This window comes from Lates calcarifer, linkage group LG1, assembly GCF_001640805.2.
Source record: "Lates calcarifer isolate ASB-BC8 linkage group LG1, TLL_Latcal_v3, whole genome shotgun sequence".
Classification (NCBI taxonomy): domain Eukaryota; kingdom Metazoa; phylum Chordata; class Actinopteri; family Centropomidae; genus Lates; species Lates calcarifer.
The window spans coordinates 8,822,494-8,844,678 of record NC_066833.1 but is presented as its reverse complement, the minus strand read 5'-3'; the positions used below and the strand labels follow the sequence as shown (position 1 = coordinate 8,844,678).

General features: G+C 42.9%; 2 protein-coding genes across 7 annotated transcripts in view; one reads left to right on the top strand and one right to left on the bottom strand.

Annotated features, from left to right (window-relative positions):
- The window catches only part of gulp1a (GULP PTB domain containing engulfment adaptor 1a), a 35,327-nt gene extending 26,204 nt beyond the window's left edge, over window positions 1-9,123 (top strand). For 4 of the 5 annotated variants that reach the window (XM_018683187.2, XM_018683191.2, XM_018683190.2 and 1 more), the window contains exons 4-12: window positions 744-815; window positions 2,984-3,082; window positions 3,181-3,318; window positions 3,543-3,659; window positions 4,589-4,675; window positions 5,322-5,552; window positions 5,743-5,881; window positions 6,093-6,187; window positions 8,316-9,123. In XM_018683187.2, coding sequence (XP_018538703.1) covers window positions 744-815; window positions 2,984-3,082; window positions 3,181-3,318; window positions 3,543-3,659; window positions 4,589-4,675; window positions 5,322-5,552; window positions 5,743-5,881; window positions 6,093-6,187; window positions 8,316-8,387 — 1,050 coding nt within the window. In that variant the 3' untranslated portion in view covers window positions 8,388-9,123. The remainder of the gene's footprint in view (window positions 1-743; window positions 816-2,983; window positions 3,083-3,180; window positions 3,319-3,542; window positions 3,660-4,588; window positions 4,676-5,321; window positions 5,553-5,742; window positions 5,882-6,092; window positions 6,188-8,315) is intronic. The other variant, XM_018683196.2, reaches the window with a different exon arrangement.
- An 816-nt stretch (window positions 9,124-9,939) lies between these two features.
- The window catches only part of col5a2a (collagen, type V, alpha 2a), a 34,125-nt gene continuing 21,879 nt past the window's right edge, over window positions 9,940-22,185 (bottom strand). For both annotated transcript variants that reach the window (XM_018683186.2, XM_051069919.1), the window contains 38 exons: window positions 21,994-22,038; window positions 21,720-21,773; window positions 21,403-21,501; window positions 21,257-21,301; window positions 21,069-21,167; window positions 20,934-20,987; window positions 20,691-20,798; window positions 20,062-20,115; window positions 19,852-19,950; window positions 19,706-19,759; window positions 19,467-19,565; window positions 19,311-19,364; window positions 19,145-19,198; window positions 19,008-19,061; window positions 18,824-18,877; window positions 18,659-18,703; window positions 18,459-18,557; window positions 18,265-18,372; window positions 18,066-18,119; window positions 17,787-17,840; window positions 17,435-17,488; window positions 17,247-17,300; window positions 17,017-17,124; window positions 16,733-16,786; window positions 16,517-16,570; window positions 16,251-16,412; window positions 15,951-16,058; window positions 15,716-15,823; window positions 15,575-15,628; window positions 15,372-15,479; window positions 15,056-15,109; window positions 14,853-14,960; window positions 13,938-13,991; window positions 13,738-13,845; window positions 13,183-13,489; window positions 12,846-13,027; window positions 12,337-12,579; window positions 9,940-11,175 (listed from right to left, as the gene is read on the bottom strand). In XM_018683186.2, coding sequence (XP_018538702.1) covers window positions 11,029-11,175; window positions 12,337-12,579; window positions 12,846-13,027; window positions 13,183-13,489; window positions 13,738-13,845; window positions 13,938-13,991; window positions 14,853-14,960; window positions 15,056-15,109; window positions 15,372-15,479; window positions 15,575-15,628; window positions 15,716-15,823; window positions 15,951-16,058; window positions 16,251-16,412; window positions 16,517-16,570; window positions 16,733-16,786; window positions 17,017-17,124; window positions 17,247-17,300; window positions 17,435-17,488; window positions 17,787-17,840; window positions 18,066-18,119; window positions 18,265-18,372; window positions 18,459-18,557; window positions 18,659-18,703; window positions 18,824-18,877; window positions 19,008-19,061; window positions 19,145-19,198; window positions 19,311-19,364; window positions 19,467-19,565; window positions 19,706-19,759; window positions 19,852-19,950; window positions 20,062-20,115; window positions 20,691-20,798; window positions 20,934-20,987; window positions 21,069-21,167; window positions 21,257-21,301; window positions 21,403-21,501; window positions 21,720-21,773; window positions 21,994-22,038 — 3,453 coding nt within the window. In that variant the 3' untranslated portion in view covers window positions 9,940-11,028. The remainder of the gene's footprint in view (window positions 11,176-12,336; window positions 12,580-12,845; window positions 13,028-13,182; window positions 13,490-13,737; window positions 13,846-13,937; window positions 13,992-14,852; window positions 14,961-15,055; window positions 15,110-15,371; window positions 15,480-15,574; window positions 15,629-15,715; window positions 15,824-15,950; window positions 16,059-16,250; window positions 16,413-16,516; window positions 16,571-16,732; window positions 16,787-17,016; window positions 17,125-17,246; window positions 17,301-17,434; window positions 17,489-17,786; window positions 17,841-18,065; window positions 18,120-18,264; window positions 18,373-18,458; window positions 18,558-18,658; window positions 18,704-18,823; window positions 18,878-19,007; window positions 19,062-19,144; window positions 19,199-19,310; window positions 19,365-19,466; window positions 19,566-19,705; window positions 19,760-19,851; window positions 19,951-20,061; window positions 20,116-20,690; window positions 20,799-20,933; window positions 20,988-21,068; window positions 21,168-21,256; window positions 21,302-21,402; window positions 21,502-21,719; window positions 21,774-21,993; window positions 22,039-22,185) is intronic.

Below are 22,185 nucleotides of genomic sequence, written 5' to 3'. Positions count from 1 at the left end.
AACCACTGACAGACTTTAGCATCATTCCACCTGCAGCAGAAGGGCAATAGTCTGCAAGGCAAATTCCAAAGTCATATGGGCGTTAGCAAAGCCAAGTCATGGAAAGCTTCACAAGATAATCCGTGTCTGTCTGCGCTGTTTGCCCCTGTTCCAGTGGGAGACATTGTTATTTTGTTTTTCCCAACCTTTAAGGGGCTGACGCCGGTGTTTATGAAGTCTGATATTGGAACAGGCACCCGCACATTAAGCTCAGGAGGCACCGAGGCAGTGTGTGTGACTGGAACAATTACTGCTGCTCCTGCCAGATGGAGAGCACCATGTTCAGGCACAAAGGTTAATGGCTCCATCTGTTGGAGAACGGCAGAAGTGCTGCACCGGTGTCTGTCTGTGATGTGTGGGTGATGTACATGAATACATGAATACATTTTACATATGCACCTTACTAAATGAAATTTCATGTCGCTGAAGGATGTGAACATGAATAATTTGATACATTCATTTAACTAATAAGAAACACCAGAAGAAACTGATTCAAAATGTCACTGGTGATTGGTATGATAATGTAGAGGAGTTCTTAGTGCAGATAGGAATATGCTCTGCTATTCCAGACTCTTCCACAGCTTACCTCTCCTTTCTTGTGTTTCTTTTTAATGCTCTGAACACTCGCTCATGTACAGTAAACTGTATACCTTTGCTGTATCACTGTCATATCATAAATGCACAACCTTTTGTTTTCTCTCTAGTTCCTTGGAAACACAGAGGTTGAAGCCCCAAAAGGCACAGAGGTTGTGAAGGATGCAGTCAGAAAGCTGAAGGTAAAGTCAGTCCTCAGAATAAACTGTAGCCTAAAGGACAGCAGAGTGTTTCTGAGTGACTGGGTTGGATGGGAGACTCAGAGCAGAGGGGGGGTGGGAATGAGTGACAAATGCCTCCCCTCCTTTATTGCTTATACCAGCAAGGTGCCCTTGGAGTTTTTCAGCTCCCAAGTCTGGACGCCTGTAACTGCTGGATAAGCACAACACTTCAGCCTTCCCTGGGCAGAAGTACATTCAATAAAACAGACATTTATCTGCTATCAGACCTGATCCTGATCCATCAGGTCCTTTAATACACACTGTCAGAACTCTCCACTGCTGGTTCCTCATACCAACTAAATGATCTGATCAGGTGCTGCAGCATACATTTTACATATTAATAAAATCCCTTAAAACTGTGTTAAACTGTTAATACCAGTCATGTAAACACAGAAACGTGCTCTAGAAATATCTGTTTATTAATCTATTAGTTAAAGCTACACTAATCATATGCTAACAGTGGCTGTACATAATGTGAACAGTGTCACATCTCTGTTCTCCAGCAGAGACTGGGCTTCATGTCCCTTTGTACGACCAATAGTCAGTGTTGGTTTTCTTCAGTTACGACCTGTAGTCTTAGTGACCACACAGCAGGCAAATGGCCAAGAAAAAGCTCAGTGGGTCATTCTGAGCTGTGCTGACCAACAGCCTTATATCTGATGTAATCAGGACACAGTTTCATTAAACAGTGAATGACTGGTGACCTGAGCTGCTTTCAGGATACACAGCACTCAGGATTAGTAAAATGTAGCTAAACTAGCAGTGCTAGCCTTTACGCATGGGAACCGGTACAAACCAGGCATCTCTCCTTTCTCACAGCTTCTTGGTAATGTGGCTGTGCTCGCTGCCTGCTGGCCTCCCTTCTGTATTCTCCTGCCAAGAGTTGAATCTGTGAGGCCATTTGTAGGGGGAGGCTTGTTTTCCCAAACCCATACCTCTATTGTTAGATTACATTTGATCTTGAAAGCCTGTTTGGAGACCAAGGCTCCACGGTTACTCTCCCAGATACACTGACAATCAGGGCAGGCTTAATTATATTTCCAAAGATCATGTGGAGGAAAAAATGTGTTGCAAGAAGAGGAATTGAGAGACAGCCTTGGAAAGCATGTGTCCATGGTTTAGGTCAAATACTGTAGTTATATATCAGTTGTATATATCAAGTGTTGTAGTACAGATTGTAAAAATACTGCACCTACATACAAACACACACTTTGTCCTTCGTTACAAGCTTAAAGGTTTGAGCTGCAGCTTTAATCTCCTGATTTTAAAAGCTGTGGGTACTTTATACAGATTTATCTCCACATACATTAAAAGTAGAAATAGTTATAGGGTATTAACAGCTTCCTGTAAGTTCCCTTACATGCAGTGATACAGTGTCTCCTCAGCTGACAGCTAACGCTTTGACCAGACGTTTTCATTGGTTATTGACCTAAACTCACTGCCAAGTCCCGTTGGTATTTATGCCACTTGGCAACAAAACTGTGAAAGACTTAAATTGTTTTTTGGCAGTGCTTGAAAGAGTGACCCACTGAATGGATTTCCTCTTGTGTCTCCTATAAAACATTTCACCTTAATGATTAAATTCACCTAAACAAATGATAACATGCTGCCATTGATTTTTATTTACTCCCAAAATGTCTGAGTTGTTGTTTTGTTCATTGTTTTTGGTTTTATGGTCTTCGACTTGACTGGTTTAGTCTCACTGCTCTCATTAGCCATTATTCCCAGCTGTGCATCAAGCAACACACAGAGTTAGCAACTAGCTAGTGAACATAGTGGAGCACTTTGCAGCTAAAGAGACAGATGTTTTTCTCAGGAGTTGGTAGCAACATATTCAGAGCTAAAAGGAGAGTGAATCTCAGTGTTACATTCACCAGGTGGCCAGAAACATGTCCTCAGATCAATGCTAATGCTTCTCTCTGTCTGCTCCATGTGCAAATAAGCAGCTGATTGCTAGCATGTTGGATCACAGCAACAGTTTGAGGTGATGTTGTTGTGGTTTCAGTGTGTTCTGCTGCCCCCTAGTGGCAGAAAAATAATTAAGCAGCTTTAAAGGAGCCTCCATAGGTTTGTACTTTTTGACAAGGACTTATCAGTTTTTCCTGTTTGTAATTTCTGTAAATAAACAGTTTCAGAGGCATATCAAGAAGTCAGAGGGACAGAAGATTCCCAAAGTGGAACTGCAGATCTCCATTTATGGTGTGAAAATACTCGACCCCAAGACGAAAGTGAGTCCAAAGGTTTGAGTTTTATTGCTTGGCTGGTGCACTGATACATGAGACCTGAAGTTACACTGATGACACTGACCACTGCCTTTGTTTTCCAGGATGTGCAGCATAACTGTCAGTTACACAGGATATCCTTCTGTGCAGATGACAAAACTGATAAAAGGATATTTACTTTTATCTGCAAAGACTCCGAGTCCAACAAACACCTCTGCTACGTGTTTGACAGTGAAAAGTGTGTAAGTGTTCTGTTTCCTTGTCCTTTCTTTGAAACACACCTGACAGGTGTAGAAATCCTACAGATGTTTCATATTCTGATGGTGTGTTTTTGATCGTCGTCTTTCTCCAAACTGGTATTTAGATGATTCGTAATTAACCATCATCAGTCAGTTGAAGTGTAAATAAGCTGGAGTGACATTTAGTTAAATATCACAAACCAGTCTTTGTTCCTTTCACGCTGCAGGCAGAGGAGATAACTCTAACTATCGGTCAGGCCTTTGACTTGGCCTACAAGAAGTTCCTCGAGTCTGGAGGCAAAGACGTGGAAACCAGGAAACAGATCGGAAGCCTTCAGAAAAGAGTACGTCTCACCTCCAGTTGGTTCAGTTTGTTTACTCTCACACAGACTTTAATTGACTTTGAAAACTTGCACCACCATGCTGACACATTGATATTTTTTATTAATTAATGCAACGCTTGCTTCTATTGATTGTTTTAAATCATCCAGTGTGGACAATTAAGCTGTGTGTCAGTAATGAATATTAATGATCAGAGTCTGTTGTTACAGACTCACTCTTTAATTGAATTATTGTGCACCCTGCTGAAAACGTGGAGCCATCCCACTGGGTTTGTTTAAATGTTGATTTATTAAGACTTTTGTATGAACTTGATGAAAAGATTGATGTGGAAGCTAAACACCGGCGTGACAGGGACTGTCTCTCTGTCATTTCTAAAATGGTCTTTAGAAAGACTGTTTGTGTTGTGTTGACTTTGGAAATAGTTCTTTGACAAAACAGTCCCACTCAAGGTTCACTTCCCAGCTTTTCCAGAGCTTTCAGCTGTTTTCCACAGCAGATAAGGTTTACTCTGTTATCATGGAAGTTTAGTGAAGTTGAAAGAAGTGGTTCTGAAGTTGGGATTGTTTAGTCGAATTAGATGTTTAAAGTTTGTATAAATGTTTCTTCTGTCAGACTGTTTACATCGTCTCTGTCTTTAATATTTCAGCACTTTTTCCATCAGTGTGAAGAATTACATTGTTTTTTTCTGTATTTAATTCAATTTAATCAGAAGCAGACATTTCCTTCTGTTCTATCCACAGTTTACAATTTCCAATATTACAATATTGATTTAACAGAATAGTCTAATGGCAGCCATGTTTTTCCCACATGTGGTTAATTTGAATTATTAAGAAAAATGAGTAAGATCTCAGCTGAGGTTTGAACACATTTGGTCTTTGAATAACTTTAACGTGGTGACTAACATCGCTCAACTGCTCTTGTTTATTTACAGATTCAAGAACTGGAAACAGAAAACTCTGAGTTAAAGAAACAGCTCCAAGATCTTGAAGAACAGCTGATGATCGCTCATGTGCCACCAGTAAGGACAAAGGCACAATCCTTCAGTTTAGATCCTAAATATTAAAGCAAGCCAAGGTCACGTCCTCTGAACAGCAGCCTCTCTGATACTGTCAGAATACAGGCTAACTGGCTACATCTGTTAGCTAACATTAGACCCTGAAAGCTCCGGGTCAGACCAAGTGAGGCTGCAGCAGTAAAACTGCTTGTTTGAAGAGTTTCACAGTTTTAACTGCAGTGTCTGCTAACACACTAATCTAATCTGACTGTCAGTTCATTTGGGACACAAATGTTCCCCATCAGCCAAAAGTACACAACCAGCACCACATTTAATTATAGAAGTTGACAAAATGTAATCGCACAAGTTTTGTGAGTGTTTTTAAGGACAGCTGAGTTTGCTGATACTGCTCCTATGATTAAAGGCTCAGCCGCAGACTCAGGTTTGGAATGACCAAACCTGTCTGTGGGGGTCTAAGCTGCGTCTGAAGCAAAGCAATTACACACCTGATTGGTCTGATGAGGAATGTGATACATTCACCATCTCATTGGGGCACATGCCAGTACTTGTGACAGCCTCCTGCGAAGGCAATTACCCACACCTCTCCTACTGTACAGCACTGAATAATCCTGTCTGCTCATTCTCTGTCTGCCATCTTTTTTTTTCTCAGCCGCTGCACATAAACGCAGCTAACGAAGCGTACATGCTGCAGAGGCCCTCCTCTCTCTTCTGGTGTCACAGCATCAAGTCGCTGTCCTGTCTGGAAATCTCCTCTGTCACACTCACTCCTATGAGCTCACCGGAGTCCAACCTGTCCACCGGGCTACTAACTCCTCCGCCTGCCAAACCTGCTCTCCTTCCTCCTAAGCCGACCGAGGGATGCAGCATCCCCCGGCCTCGTGTAAACACCCTATGCTTTCTTTCTCTCTGCTCTGCCTCCGTCCTGGAGCCTTACTTCCTCCTGCTTTCGCCTCCTTTTTTGCTTTTTTCTGCTGCTCCTCTTGCTTTTGTGCAAAAATAGCTGTGTAGTTTGTGGAAGCTAAGCGAAAAGCCTGACCTTGCCTTAACCGTTTCCACGACTCTCTACACAGGCAGGCAGCATCTCCATGAAACCACAGTCCACAGACATTTTCGACATGGTTCCCTTCTCCCCTGTGACACCGCTGGTGCCCACGCTGGCCAGTAACGGCTGCCCACCACCACCGCCGACCACATTGCCACCAGATATAAGTCAGTGATAACTTTCACCACGTTTTCTCTGATCTGTAGATTTCCATGTTTTAATTAGTCCCCTGGACTTTTTTCAGAACTGAAGGATTGCAGCTTGTTTTGTGTTTAAACACTGTATCTGCAGCAGGATACACAGAAATGTTAAATCAGTGTGTGTTGATGTTTCTCCTCTCCAGTGTGCACAGTGTTTATCTGCTGCCTGTGTTTGTAGGGAAAGACTTGTTTGGTGCTGAGCCATTTGATCCGTTCACCTGCGGGGCAGCTGACTTCCCTCCTGATATTCAGTCGAAGCTGGATGAGATGCAGGTGAGCGTCTGATTCCTCCACACTGTGTGTTTGGTTTTGGAGGAACTGCAGGGAGGCTGGTTAAACTCTGAGACCCCATGGCTCCTTATTATCAGCATCAGCACTTTGAAGATGAAAACATTTTCTCTGTTTATACGAACAAAGGCTTCGTGCTTCATGAGCACTGAACTCCATTCAGTTTTCTAACAGCGGTCGGCTCCGCTGCTGAATCAGTCGTGGACTGTTTGGTCTTAATTGGCCTGTTGTGAACTGAAAGCGAGCAGTGCCCTTTTTCTTAATATTATTCATGTTAAAACAGATGAGCTTTGTCAGACTGTGGTGCATGAAGCCAAAACACCAGCAGACATGAGAGATGATCCCATCCTGTGTTCCTGTTTAGATTCTCTTTAAAAAGCACAATGACACGAACATGACTGAGTTAGATTTATTAGGGACCTGAAACCAGTTCAACATTCATAAATAACTGCATTAATAAAAAGGTGTTTTCAGCTTTCAGTGAAAATGTCTTCATGTCCCAGCTGTGCTGTGACGGAGCAGTAAATGAACAGTGTCATCATAAAAAGAAGAATGTGCTCATTAGAAATAACAGTAGCTCTCTGCTGTCTGGAAGGAGGAAACAATAACAGCATTTAGCAGCAAGCTGCTCTGGATCATTTTCATTCGAGGCTTCACATATCATCGCTGGTGGTTCTCAAACTCTGGGGCGGGCCCGTCTGAGGGCGCAGAGCTGTTGTAAAGGACTCGAGTTAAATCAACAGTTCCTTCACATGAGCAAAGACATTAAGATGTCATGATTAATGTGACGGTCAGAGAGGTGATGCTGGTCAAACAGAGTGTGAAGTTAAGCTGCAGGGTTACACTGGAATCAGGAGTGTAGGAGACTGAAGTGTTTTCATCACCATCACCATAAAAACACAGCCAGTTTTCATCATGGCTGCGTTCTCCAAAACACAAAACTGAGGCGTCTCTGCAGAGTTTTCTCTCTTTACCACCTTCACATGTAAACACTGAGCCACACGTTCACTCAGCTCATCGCTCAGCCACAAGACAAGAAGCTTTAAAATAGTCTGGAGGTTAAAAATGAAACGTTTAAGCAGAGATGAGCTGATTTCACTAAATTAATGCCTGAGGTTTTACATGTATGAATTTCCCACCACTGTAAATAGTTGAGGACGGTGAAGTCCTGTCAGTTTTTATTTCATCAGCCTCCAAAGTGAGTTTCAGAGTGTGGTCAGATTGTTACAGACACAGCTGATGTCTTTCTCTGTCTGTTTAAAGTCTGATCAGAGAATCCTGACTTCAGCTCAGCATCAGCTGCAGCAGAACATCTGCTGACTCTTAGCCGTGTGTGGCCAGTAGGAGGCAGTGTTGCTCTGATACACATTTTTCTTCTCTTTAGTGCAAACTTGAACGTCTTCAAACTCATCTCTTCCTCTTCTTTCTACTTGTAGCGGCAGAGATGGTTTGTACTCTTTGCTCTCTGCCTGTGCTCTGACTCTGTTTGTCGTGCATGCTTTGAATGTTGCTGCATGTTCTCACACTGAAAGAAACTTGAATGTTCACGGTGCATCTGTGGCCATGTCATTAATCAGCAGCTTGTGTCTTATTGTCTCAGCTCTGTTGCTCTGCAGCTAATGAGCTTCTTTTGTCTCTTTTATGGACAACAACAGACTAATGTGAGCAAACACACAGAGGTGCATCATACATCAGTAAGCTTTTCATTATGGTAATAAAAATACGCTTTTGCAGTTGTGACCCGTATCAAATAATGCATTATGAAAGAGCACATTAAAACAATTACCAGTCCAGTTTGGCTGCATTTATCTTGTGCAGTCAGCTAAATGAAATCTGACTGTGAGTTTCACTGGTGCCTCCTCCGTGGAGATGCATGCCTTGTTGTTTGTGTTTGGGCTTATGATCTTGTGTATAGAGCATGACGGAGCATGACGGAGCATGACGGAGCGGCCGTGCTGTAATCTCTGTCTTGTTGATCATTTCATTCTTTCTTAACCTCAGAGGTTTACAGCCTTTTCTTGCCATTGGCTCTAATCTAAACATCCCTCAGACCCTGTGTTCCTCTCAGAGATCACGTCCGTGTGTCACAGCTGTTGACTGACTTGTCTTCCAGGAGGGGTTCAAAATGGGACTAACCTTAGAGGGCACCGTCTTCTCTCTGGACCCGCTCGACAGCCGCTGCTGATGCCAAGAAGATGTTCCTCGTCGCGTACTTTTATCTCGTTTGTATGAAGAAGTGCCAAAATCCACTCCACAGTCGAGTCAAGATGTCACAGTTTTCATCTTGAGGTTTATATGCATTTGCATTTAGATTGGTTTTTCGATATTTCAAGGTAAACACAGATCCATTATAGAAAAGAACTATTTTTGTAAGAAAAAAATAATAATAGTATGGAAGGAGTAGTTTTGAGTACCTTTGCTTGCACAGGAAATGAGAGATGTAAATAGTGGAATATGTTTAATGGTACACTCTGTGTCAGAATTTTCATATGAGACAGTTTGTGTGTATGCACCATTTGAATTCTGTATTGTTGACACATTCCTGTTTGTACGCCAACACAAGCTGGCAAGATAAATAAATGGAACCTGTATCATTAACACAGACTTTCAGCTCGCCCATAACATCACATACTGTAGCTTATTTTACTCAGCATCAAGTCACACATTAAGTAGTTCATTAATCCAGATGGATTTGTTGTTGTTTGTTTTTTAACATGTAAAGTCATTTGAGTTGACATTTCAGTATTTACCTGTCGTATTATGACTTTGTCGTCATCTTAGTCTCCTCTTCTCTTGCACCAGAAGGCACTTTTTTGGACAGACTCTGTCCATACATGCAGTACTATTCCCATTCTTTTACTTTTGGTTGCATTGACTTTGCTGTTACAGTTATTAAAGAAAATACTGCAAAAAATGCTGCACATTGATCCTCATATTATTCTTCTGACTTTCTTTAGCTGTTCAGTAGTTAATGTGTTTGATTGTAAATCTCTAAGAGATGGCAAAAAGACTAAAATATCTCAAAAACTATCGAATTGATCGTCAGAAAGTTTAGTACAAACCAATACTTTGGTTTATGACCAGATACCTGCAGCATGCTAACATGCTAACACACTACACTGCAGTGGTAAACAAGGAAATATCAGCACAAAGCGTGACTGCGCCTATTCAGTTTCAGTGACAGTTCACTCTGCCATTGTCCCACTTCTTCAGCTACAGCTGTATTAATCCTGCAGTCTGGCTTCATGTCTCCCGACATTCATCACAGATTTTCTGTTTTAGCCTCAAGATTCCACACTCTCCCTCTTGAGGCTGAAATCAAGTTTTTCAAAGGACCAAATGAACTCTCCTCAAACAAGAACAGGCAGAGAGAAATATTTTCAATATTTATTTTCAAAAGATGAAACGCATCTGCTTCCAGTGTGGAAAGCTCCCTCCTCCTCCTCCTCCTCCTCCTCCTCCTCTCTGCCTCCCGGGTGTTCGCAGGCAGTCAGGCCTTGCAAACTTTTACAAATCTATAATAAATATGCTCAAATATGAACCAAGTGGTCACAATGGAATTACTTGAAGGCACATTCATAAAAATTTTAAACAAACAGCTTACATTAGAAACAACTGTGTAACTATGTCAAGTACATTTGTTTTTTAAAACTACAAAAATATGTCTAAAAATGAGTCTGTGTGCAAAATAACAAACTTAACGGACCTAACTATACCTGAATTAATATGACAGGAGCTTGGGGGGATTAACAAGCATTTTGTTTAATTTGTTGCATAGCAAGAAATACAAAGCAAACAGGCACTCACAGCCACCTTATTCTATAAAACTGATTATAAAAAAAAAAGATTTCAAGAGCATATAAGTCCAGGATACTGCAAAGGGGGAACTGACATGCATAAAAATAGGATATTCTGTGCTACCTGTTACTGTTCGATATTAAAGTTGAGGGAAAAGAAAAAAAATGTCACAAATCACCACACACCACTCACACGACACCTCATTCATCTCTCCATCGTTGACAGAAAGATCTTTATTGGCAACCCCAAACCCTGCCCTGTACCGCGAAGCCTGGGAGAAGTGCACAAAGATCATCACACTACTTACAAAACAGCACCTGTGAAAAAGAAAAGATTTACATGTAGTGTCATCGTTTTCTCAGTTTCGGTGACGAGGTAGCTAACACTGAGGAATCGACAGTCTTAATGTGTCTTTAATGTTCTACGTGATTGGTACAGAGTTTAAAATAACTGGATACAGACATTGGTTCATCAAAACTGTCATAAGAAAATACCTGAGCTGGTGAACGCATCATCAGCTGTATTGGTTCCTCAATAGCACCACAATGTTGTTTTATATTCAGACATTTAAAATAAAAAAAGAACAGACAAATCTGTAAAAATTAGTAGTGGGGTTTTCAGTGGGATTTTTCTGGGCCTATAAACAGCAGTTATAATTAACAGTTTAAAGCTTTTATACTCATAAATCTTTGGCGGTGTTGTTTTGTGAAATAAAATTAAAAGGTAAGACCTATGGACCAGACTGGACCATAGTGAGCCTCGAAATGCTTGAAGCTTAAAGTCAAACATACACAAGAAGACAGAGGAATGATTCTGATTTTTACCAATTTTTTATGTAAATTCCAAACATTCATCTAACTTACAAATCTTCGATGTCTTGAACTGGGTCGAAAGGCACAATAAATATCTTGCCACAGGGCCAGAATAGTTCTCAGTACTCGTATGTACAACGTGGCTGATCGTGTCAGCTGTCAGTTCAATAGTCTCAGGATTGTCCCCGACGCATCCCCGACCGATCGCTGACGGTCTTACAAGAAGCACACGGGCCCGATATCGATGCCGAACTCTTGATTAGGGCCACCAATGTCCACAGGGGCAATATCCACAATAGGAAGTCTTGCTGTTTTCTGTGTCCTGTACTCAAACACTGTCTTGCCCCAGTTGCCATTTGCTTTCTGTGAAAGGGAGACAAACAAATGGAAATTCAGTCAGTATCTTAGTAGTTTTGTAGCTTTTATACATATCAAGAAACAGCATTTTTATGACTGGGCACTGACTTTACAGAATAGTTTCTTTGCCCAGTAACTGAGTCCTTCTTTCTCTGCCAAAAAATACTTGTTGCCAAGCTGCATATTTGACTTGGCACAGGTTTTCCATGCTGGATGCCCTCCCTGACGCAACCCTCCCATTTATCTGTTATTGGGACCGGCACTAAGATCAGACTGGCTGGTGTCACATGAGATCCACTTTTAAGTCTGAGGTCACAGCCGTTTCCGGGTCCAACTTTGTCGTGGTTCTCCTATTTCCAGGATGCAGCAGTTCTATGTTCTGTGTTGTTTAAATAGATCTGAGTCCAAAAAAAGATTCACTGTCATTGTGTTGCTTTCCTTGTAATGAAAGAGAAGAGGAAATGGCTGTTGTTGATAAGTTACAAAAGTGAGTTGAAGTTTGAAGTTAGTAGGTGCTGATGTTAACTAGCTAACCTAGTTACCACCCACCGGTTAAAACGGCCACCCCTGATATTTGCTATGGATTTAATGGGGTGTTTCCTGCTATGAGCCCACGTCTTCGTGTTTCGGTTTACTGTACTTTTCTGTGCTGCCCAGCTAAGGCGACTAAAGCTAGCATTAGCTAGCTATCTTTGCCTGGCAAAAGAGACAGCCTTAGTTAGCTATTTTCGCAATTTTTTTGGGCAGTACAGAAATGGACTGATAACCAAAACATGAATACGTGGACTCATACCAAGAAACAGCCTACTAAAGCCATAATGTATATCAGAGGTACCCGCTTTTACTAGCGGTACCAACGTTAGCTACCCAACCTAGCTAACATTACCACCTGCTTGCGTCAGTTTTTTCAACTTAACTCATCAGCTGCAGCCGTTTTCTACTCTCTAAATGCTCCACAATGTTCATTAGTTAATCGCTAACTTGTACTGTTTACTGTTATCTGCTTATCATTTTTGCTGCTAAAAGAGAGTTAGCTGCTGTCTGTCTGTGAACAGCACAGGTGAGAACAGACTAAACCTAAACAGGAGGGTTTGAAGCCAAAACAGCGAGCTTGAATGAATGAATATGTAAAAAGAGCAAAGTCTCAACTAAAACATGTGAACTTACTGAGCAGGAGTCCTCCACCACTGTGTATCTGAAGCGGTTGTTTCCCTCTGCTTTAAGCTCCAGGTCGTTGGCGCCTTTGAGGATCACAGCTTTCTTAAAGTTGCCGGTCTTCTCATCCTTATAGCCCACGGAGTTCTTGCAGTGGTAGGTGATGGTCTGGGAAGCCTCTTTGGACAGAAGGCGGATGAAGGTCATCTGCACTGTGATGGAGTTGGCTGGCTGATCTTTGTTGCCATAAGCAAACTGGAGAAACAAAAACGGCAATCAGTAAAGAGCCTTGAAAAGTCCACCAGCAAGCCAGGATGCACTATTTCAAATACATGAGTTTTTCATTATTTCTCTCCCTAAAATTAAGTTGTTCTGCATCATGTCTGAGCACGTCGTTCTCACTTCAGTCTCAGTCTTTACAGGACTCTTTTTCTCTAAAGGCTTTAACAACTTTTTGTGTGTTTGCCGTTCACAGCCCTGCTCCCCCCTCTCTCTCCCATCGTCAAAATGGAGGTGCTCACATGTGTTCCACTGTTGATGTCAGCTCCGAACCACACGGGTTTGTTCCTGGAAGAGCTCCACCACACTTTACGAGGTATGCTGGATGGGTTGGCGGCGATGCAGGTCTCTCCGGTGTCCATGTTGCAGTGCACTTTGATGGCGTCCTCAGCGCTGCCTTGGTTTGGATCCACCCAGAACTCACCTACATAAAAAAAACAGTGATACAACTCTTTGGATTTTTGAACATGTAGCAGAACCTTTCAGCTAAAGTGTTGATTTATTCTACATCTATCATGGTAAGAATTACTTGGAAGAGTAAAGTCTCCCAAAACACTCATTCCTCTCTCTGACACTCACCACTCTTCTTCATGGGGTAGCATCTCTTCAGGTCATCACAGGTCCTTGCAGGATGCTTCTTGCTGCCGTCTGGGCTCTTCATGCTGTCGATCTGGCTGCTGAGGGCCTTCAGTGTGGCCTGGACGCCAGGGTCGACAGGCACGATGGTGGAGGAGTTGCTGTTGGGCAGGGCCTCGTCCTCACTGAACTCAGGAGGAGGAGGAGGGCCAGAGTCGTAATCGTGAGGGCCAAAGAGGTCTTCTACAGCAGCAATGGGAGGCCCTGGTGGACCTGGAGGACCTGGGGGACCGGGCTCTCCTGGAGGACCCTGTGGATTTAGGAGTAGTTGGGTGTTTGACTCTCGTTCAGATAATAATAAGACTCGTAAACCATTCCCCTCGTCCTTGCATCTGTTTAAAAGATGTTTAGTCTTAGGCTTTTCTTTAAAGCTGTTACTGACTCAAACAATTTTTCTCTTTTGTTTTTAACTAAGTTTGCTGCAATCTTTCATGAATTCAACAGACAACATAACATACAGTTAGAACTTTCTCTCTGTACTGTGTAATGAGATGGTACCTCTGGCCCAATTTCTCCACTGATTCCACGGGTTCCAGGAGGTCCCATGGGTCCTGGCTGTCCAATGTATCCTTCCTTTCCAGGAGGCCCAATAGGTCCAGGAGGCCCCTGAATCACATTCCAGTTAAAAGTCGTTAGCTTAGAGTTTAATTCCAAAATGAATGTAAGCATGAAACTTATATAGAATAATATTATCATACCCTTGCGCCACCTGGTCCAACAATTCCTGGAGCTCCCTGCTCACCTGTTGTACCCTAAAGGCAATAAATATTCATTAGTATCTTTACTGCACCAGTGCTTGATGAACTCAAGCAGGAAACTCACATCTGAACCACAAGACTTCCCTCTATAAATCTGATATACATCTGTTTTTAATTCTACATTATAGAATGTGTAGCATATTTGTTTTCTGTGTTCAGGTGTATTTTTAGAACTGCATTCTAGTTTGCAAGAGAGAAAATGCATATTGCAGTTTTTAGTTTTTTAGCCTTAAACTCATAATGAATGATTGTTTTTCTTTGTCAGGAATTTTCAATGTTAGAGAAAGATAAGGGAACAACCAGTTATAGTCCAGTCTGGATTTGGGTCTCTCCTGATTTGTAGCATTTTCCAGTGTGATACTGTTACAGTGTTGGACTTCTGGTGTTCTCCCACAGATTTTCTTGTCTTACATTCACACAGCTCTGTACAGCGGAGAGGTGACTATCTAGTATTGTCCCTTCACTGTCATTAGGGAGTGTTTTTATTTTATTTTCCACCTCAATGTGTTCTCACACAGCAGAAACAGATTTGTCTTATTAGGAACAGGACTGAGAACAGTCATAGCAGAAGACTTTGCACTTGTGTTGATGCTCTGCATTAAAGTTGTGTGAAAAAATATAGAAGAACCAGAAAACCATCAAAAGTGAAATGCATGCATTTTCATCACTCAACTTTTTCATCACTGTTGTTCTGAATTTGCATTTTAGAGCACGGCTGGCAAAGTGAATCTGAGCATCATGGAGAAACAGTGTAACTAGAGTATGTTGCTCTGGGTGTGTCAGGAAAGATTCACATCTGAGATGAATCAGATGTGAGATGACATGTTCTCATTACTGAGCATCACTCTGACTTACTGGAGGTCCAGGAAGACCCTGCAAACCAGTGAAACCTCGATGTCCCTTCTGTCCTCTCTCTCCGTGATCACCCAGGTCACCCTTATCTCCTCGTGGTCCTTGGGGTCCCTGAATTAGGACAAATTGAACACATTTCATATTTGCTTTGAAAGGGGGGCGTCCTCATTCTGGTTCTGGGCTAATATTGGATATCAGATACTCACCACTAATCCTCTCTTTCCAGCTGAGCCAGGCGGACCGACAGGTCCTCGTGAGCCCTGCAAATGAGTCAAATAATTATACAGCCATCAGGGAGCACAGACCTCTGCCAACACTGAAAAACTCCAACTCCTAATTATACCCAAGCACATCATTCCCATCACTTCATATTAAGTCCATTTATGTTCTAACATGCCCTGAGGGGTGAAATCCAGTCCACCTTCAGACTGATCTCTGTTTTTGTTGTTTTTGCTGCTCTGTTCTTAATCTTTTGCATCCTGCTGACGGACAGAGATACAAACTAACACACAGTCCACTTACAGCATCTCCTCTCTTTCCAGCATCACCTGGTGCACCAACAGGACCTGGAGTGCCTGGAAGTCCCTGTGGACCGACCAAGCCCTCTGGACCAGGATCTCCTCTGTCTCCCTAGAGAAGGTAACCCCTGTCAGTCACTTGAAATATGGAAAACATATACACACATCAACACAAACCTCACATTTGAATTCTTTTTTGTCTCTTACTCTTTGTCCAAGAACGCCATCCTTGCCTGGTGGACCGTCAGATCCTGCAGGGCCCTGAGGAGCACACCAAAACACGTTATGGCAACATCTGAGAAACACATGGGTAATGTAACTGAAACCATTTTTAAAACTTGTGCTTACATCAGGACCAGGATCACCACGAGGTCCATTGGCGCCAGGAACACCCACTGGACCTGGGGGGCCTTTATCTCCAGATGGTCCCGGGGATCCCTGTTTTCCTGGTGGACCCTAAGAAAAAGAAAGAGGTACACCACACACACTAATCAACAGACACATCAGTATTAACTCTAAGTTGTAGAAGCATTGAACTAAAACCACGTCCAGTAAATGACATGAGGACGTCAGTGATACAGACCGCTGGTCCTGGAAGGCCTGGCATCCCACGCTCTCCTCTCTGACCAGGAAGACCCACAATGCCTCTCTGTCCTGTAGTTCCAGCTGGGCCTGGAGGACCATCAGGACCCTAAAGCCAAGATCACGGCACACAGAACATTTAGATTCAATGTGGACAGAATCAATACATGTTCTGGCTTTGAGATTCTGGTTGGCAGTAATACCACCACACTGACCATACTATCGTAATTTAGAAATTTTAACATGTGGTCCTCAGTGTGCATCAAACTGGCAGCTTGTCATAACAAGAGCATGAGTTTACCGTGGGCCCATCTTCTCCAGAGTCCCCTTTGTCTCCTGGGCTGCCGGGCGGACCTGGTGGACCTCGCTCTCCCTGTCTTCCGGGGGGTCCATGGTCTCCACGAAGACCAGGGGGTCCCTCTTTCCCTGGAAGTCCAAGAGGTCCGGGCTCTCCAACTGGACCCTGGTAGGAAGGGTTACAATCATGGAGCATGCAGTCATATTGCAAATATATGTCGTCACTGTAGCCCTGAATGTGTTTTCATTTCCAGTAAGAACTAAACTTACAGTTGGGCCTGGTGGTCCGACTCTTCCTGCAGATCCAGGGAAACCAGTAGGACCCTGGAAACAGGAAAATGACACAAGGTGTTCACAAACTGATTTACAGGTGACATCTGCTGTTTGACAAACACTGAAATCTGCATAAGATGAAGTGAATAGGCAGGAGTGATACTCTTCCTGTTTCATTGGAATAACAGCTCTGTCATTATGAAATGATCTTACCGGTGCGCCCTGTGTTCCTCTTCCTCCTTTCAGTCCAGCAACTCCAATTGGCCCCTGAAAAACAACAACACTTAATCAGAAAAGTATTTATCAGGAGTCTGTTTGCAGCACACAAAAGCTAACGTCTCTGACATAAAGTCACCAGACGACACAGTTACAGTTAATGTACCAAGACCTAAAAAATGGACCAAATAAAAGTCCAACAGAAACTGCTGATGAAAATGTGACAGAACAACTGCTGTTTAAGTCATTTTTTATTGAGAGAATTTTTCAGGTAAACTTACAGGAGGTCCATGAGCCCCAGCCAAGCCTTGAGGTCCTGGTGATCCAGCATCTCCTTTCTGACCTGGCTCTCCAGGCTCTCCCTTGACTCCAGGTTGACCATCAGGACCCTGTAATGTTTAGGTAAGATTGGTAAACATATATATATATAATATATATATAACAGTGCATTAAATAGAAAAATAAATAGTTTTAGGAGATAAAGATGAGGGGAGTGTTTTCAACTACTTACAGGGGGTCCAGCAAATCCAACAGCACCGATTGGGCCAGGGTCACCTCTTGCACCCTGTGTTAGAAGATGTATTTATAAGTCAAAGCACTATGTAATAACTTACTTAACTTAATATACTGCAGCACAATAAACAAGGGTAAAATCGATAAAATGTAGTTAAGTTGAAAACACTGGCCAGGTCTACTCACAGGCACTCCTCTGGATCCAGGAGGTCCAGCTGGTCCTTTGGGTCCAGGTTCTCCCTGCAGCGATATAACATGTTTACTGAGAATAATTCTACAGTCATTTATTGAGCCTGTGCTGCCCCATAAAACCAGTGTTTTTTATATTTGTAAAAGTAATGCAAGCCAAAGTCACAAGCTGGAGGATGTGATCAAATACAGCCAAGAGAAGCAGCAGAAGGATTAACAGCACAGTGGGGCATTCTGGGAGCTGACACTTTCTTCAAAACATCTTCGTGTCCTGCAGTCATAACTTTGAATTTTTGTGATGTGAAAAGCAGCTTTTTAACACATGTAAGAAAGAAAAGAAAAACTGTACCTTCTCACCACTGGGTCCAGCAGGTCCTAGTGGGCCGACAGGACCTGGGGCCCCCTGTTGACAGAAAGGAAATCAGCTCATTACTGCTATCAGTAACTTGTGCAGTCACGTCAGTGGCCTCATTTCTTTAAACAAGCTGCGACAAGTCTCCAGCTCTGCACTGATGCATCATCAGTTGTAGATTTGCTTTAGTCCTACAAATGTAAACTGAGCTTCTTTATCCACAGCTGAGCTGAGACTGAATGTGTTGTGACCTTAAATGAAAGATGTTTTGCTTACTCTTGCACCATCATTTCCAGGTGTTCCTTCAGATCCTTTCTCACCAATTGCTCCCTATACAGACAGGGAAAAAAGTGTAAGGCTCCTTTATTCAGTGTTAGCACAGATCAGAGCACACACTCGTTATTTTTCATGTGTGACATGAAACACATGGTATATCATGAGCAACAATATAAAAAGAAGATGGTGACAAACTTACTCTGTCACCTTTAGGCCCAGGAGGACCAGAGATGCCCCTCTCTCCTGGCATTCCCTGAAGACCTGGAGGACCCGCATCACCTAGTGCACCAGGGGGACCGGGGCTACCCTTCAATGACAAACACCAGGGTTAGTCCTTTGTTTAAAATGTAGTATCTGCTGCTGCTTACATAGGTTGTGCAACTGTAATCGTACCTTCGGCCCATCTGGACCAGGAGCACCGGGGATTCCTTTAGGTCCCTGTAGACCAGTTGGGCCCAGTTCTCCTCTCTCCCCTGGAATTCCACGCTCACCCTGGAGAAAAGAAAATCACCAGTTTCAGTCTCAGATAGTCAGTGTCACTATCGACCTCAGAGTAACTGAAATGAATGTATTTCATGGGGAAATCCACCTACCCTTGGTCCAATCTGACCCACAGCGCCAAGCTCTCCAGGAATACCCTGAAAATAACCAACAGTCCTCATCACCATCAAGCTCCATCAATAACTTTTCAAACGATTTAACAACATTATATTGATGTGATTGATCAAAGCAGGATTTGAAGCTTTTGTCACACTTACTTGATCACCTGGTTTTCCAGGTTCTCCAGGGGGGCCTTGATTTCCTGGCAAACCCTGAGACCACAAAAGATGTTAAAGATGACCATCACAGCACTTCTGCAGCACACACTGAGGTCTAAGACATTTTACAGAGAATGCATTCATGAACTGCTTTTCTCACATTTTACTACCAGTCAATACGTACCTGGAATCCATTCACACCTGGAGGTCCTTGCTCTCCTCTGTCTCCTGCAACACCCTGCGAGAAGGGATGATAATGTCTCAGTGATCTGTAGAATAAAAATGTAATTAACAGAAACAAAAGAGAAAGCAGACACTCACAGGTGGGCCAGGGGGACCAGCAGGGCCAACTTCTCCATCTTTTCCAGGAGGACCCTGAAAACAAAGTGACAATTAAAAACCTGCTCATTCCACATCTCCCAAAGACAGACTTGCATCAGCAAAACAAAGTGCACCACACAGTTTTTCATTGATAAATAGTACTCACTCTTTGACCTGGCACTCCTGCAGATCCTTGCTCACCTGTCTTTCCTGGGTCACCCTTTGAAAGTAAAACAGGTTTAGAGACAAGAAGAACTGAAGAGAAACAGACGGATCAGACTGACTTTGAAATGCAACGTCTTCAGTGACTCTGCAGCCTTACACTGAAGCCCTTGGGGCCAGGTACTCCCATGGTTCCTGCGGGGCCTCTGTTACCGATGGACCCTGCGGGGCCTGGACGACCGTCCTCACCAGGGGCGCCCTTCGACAGAAGCAAACCATGCTTTGACTCAACCCAGCACTGATAATCTATCACACCCTTAAAGCTAACTAAGAGTGATTATAATTACAACACATTCTACGTCCACAACAATGAATCTGTGATTGAGCACTGTGACCTACCAGCGGTCCTGGCTTGCCCTCTGCCCCCTGGACTCCAGGGGTACCAGTAAGACCCTTTGGAAAAGAGATCAAAAATGAATGGATGATGGATGGATGAATTAAGATACTTTAGCTGAGAAGTAAAATGTCAAGCTCTTCAGTGTTACCCTTGCACCTGGTAGACCAGGTTCTCCTGTACGCCCAGGGTCTCCTAGAGAACCTTTGGGCCCTGGTGGTCCAGATATGCCACGATCTCCTTGAGCACCCTTTAGAAGGAAAGAAAAAATAAAGATGATTAATTCAGTTTGCTGTTACTATTTGATCATTTGTTATACTACATAATGCTGTAGACCAGTTTCTAGAAACCATAAATGTACCTTAGGTCCTGGCAGCCCATCAGCACCAGGGAATCCTCTGTTACCAGGAGCTCCCTATGAAACACATCAACAAGTTCAGTTCTATACCATAATTATACTCACGCAGAGGAGAACTGTACCAATGAAGTAAAGATCACATTCCTGTAAAAGGAAAGTTCCCTAACCTGAAAAGGTTGCATCTAGATGTGTCTAGAAAATCCATACCAGCAAATGTCTGTCATTTATCACCGGATTCTGTGCAGGGTCACTGTGGGGGCAGTCACTTGTCTATGGGCAATTTATTCTGTAGTTCACCGAGTTTTTTGGACTGTGGCAGGAAACTAGAGCACCCGGAGGAAACTCCATAGACACAAGGAGAGGCTACAGCTGCCTGGGATTCAAACTCAGGACCTTCTTGAGGCAACAGTTTGACATTATCCAAGAATCTATATATTCCCTGCATAAATAGGAGCATTTCCAGTGTCACAAACTAATTTGCTAAAATGATTCACAGTGCCCTTGATTTTTTTTTTCTTTCCCACAGAGTGATTGCTTTTCTGGATTGAATTTATTACTGTGATGACCCCTGTCCTCAAAGTGCAGCTCTATGACTGATGAATATTACAGTAGGAGGCAGGATGCTGACTCACTCTCTCACCAACAGGACCAGGAGGGCCGACAGACCCTGGGTCTCCACGTGGTCCTCGCTTTCCTTCCTCACCCTGAGGTCCAATCACTCCCTGAGAGCCTGGCGGACCCTATGAAGTCAACACACAAGCCAGAATATGCTTGAAACCAAGAGGCAAGTCTAGTCTACATGTACAGATTTTAGTGTTTTTCTCATAGAGCAGAGTTAAAACCTAGCTGTCTCTGCGGACACATGTGGAGCTTACAGATTCTCCTTTGGGCCCAGCCTCTCCTTTAAATCCTGGTACACCAACATCTCCCTGTGGCACAAACATCCAGACATTAGTAAGGATTTTAAAATATTCCAGAAATAATTTAATAAAACTTAAAAGTCAATTTACCAGTTGTCCCTTGATACCAGGTTGACCAGTGCTTCCCTGAGGTCCTGGTGGGCCAGGGGGTCCAGGATGGCCACCTGGACCTTGTGGACCAACATTACCCTGTGAATAGTCAGCCATGTTACATGTGACCCCAGTGCAGTCATATCACACATAAACAAGTTGTTTTAATTAAATAAGAGTGTACGTACCACTGGTCCTTTGGCACCTGGGCCACCATCTGTTCCCATGGGTCCCTTTGAACACAATCACAGATCAGAAAAGTTTCTCCATTAAAACAAAACAAAAACAAAACTCCTCTGTGAGTGTAAGTAAAGAAAGAAGGAAAGAAATTTACCCTGATGCCAACTGGTCCAGCTCTACCCTGATGACCAGTCTCTCCTCTCTGTCCCTGTGGGCCCTCAGGACCCCGAACTCCTGTGGGGCCAGGTTGTCCCTTAGGAAAACAGTCGCCAGGTACAATTAACAGACAGAAATGTGACACTGACATGTTTGGCTTTAGATTTAGTGTCAGACTATAGTCTTTAAATATGATAAAACAGTGAATGGTAATAACAATAACAGTGAATAAAGTCATTTAAAGAGCCATTAGCATGAACAGGAGAATATACTGTAGGTGATGGAAGAGTGGTTGAGTGGTTTTACTGTACTTACTTTCATTCCAGGGGTTCCTGGATATCCAGGTGGGCCATTGAGACCCAGGGGACCCTGATCAACAGAGAGCATTGAAAATAAGACTTTAAAGATAAATCGAAAATGTCAGAGGTTGCATGACCGTCCTCATCAATGATTCAAGAAAAAATTATTTACAAAATACTTTCACTCTTAGATCCACTTCTATGTGTGTGTGTAAACTAAACTGGTCACTAATGCTATGTTGGTTACTGAAGTATGAAGTAAATCCACAACAGTGTGAACACTGACTTACCATTGGACCAGGTTTTCCAATATTACCAGGTGACCCACGTTTACCCTAAAAGACAAAAAGTGTTCACTTTGATTCATAAAGCACAGTTAGACAGTCACTTTGTAAGGACCCAGTTTTACAAACAGATGATACTTAAAATAAACCTTATTAGTTACAAACAGGTACACATTAATTCCAAATGTCCAAATGCTG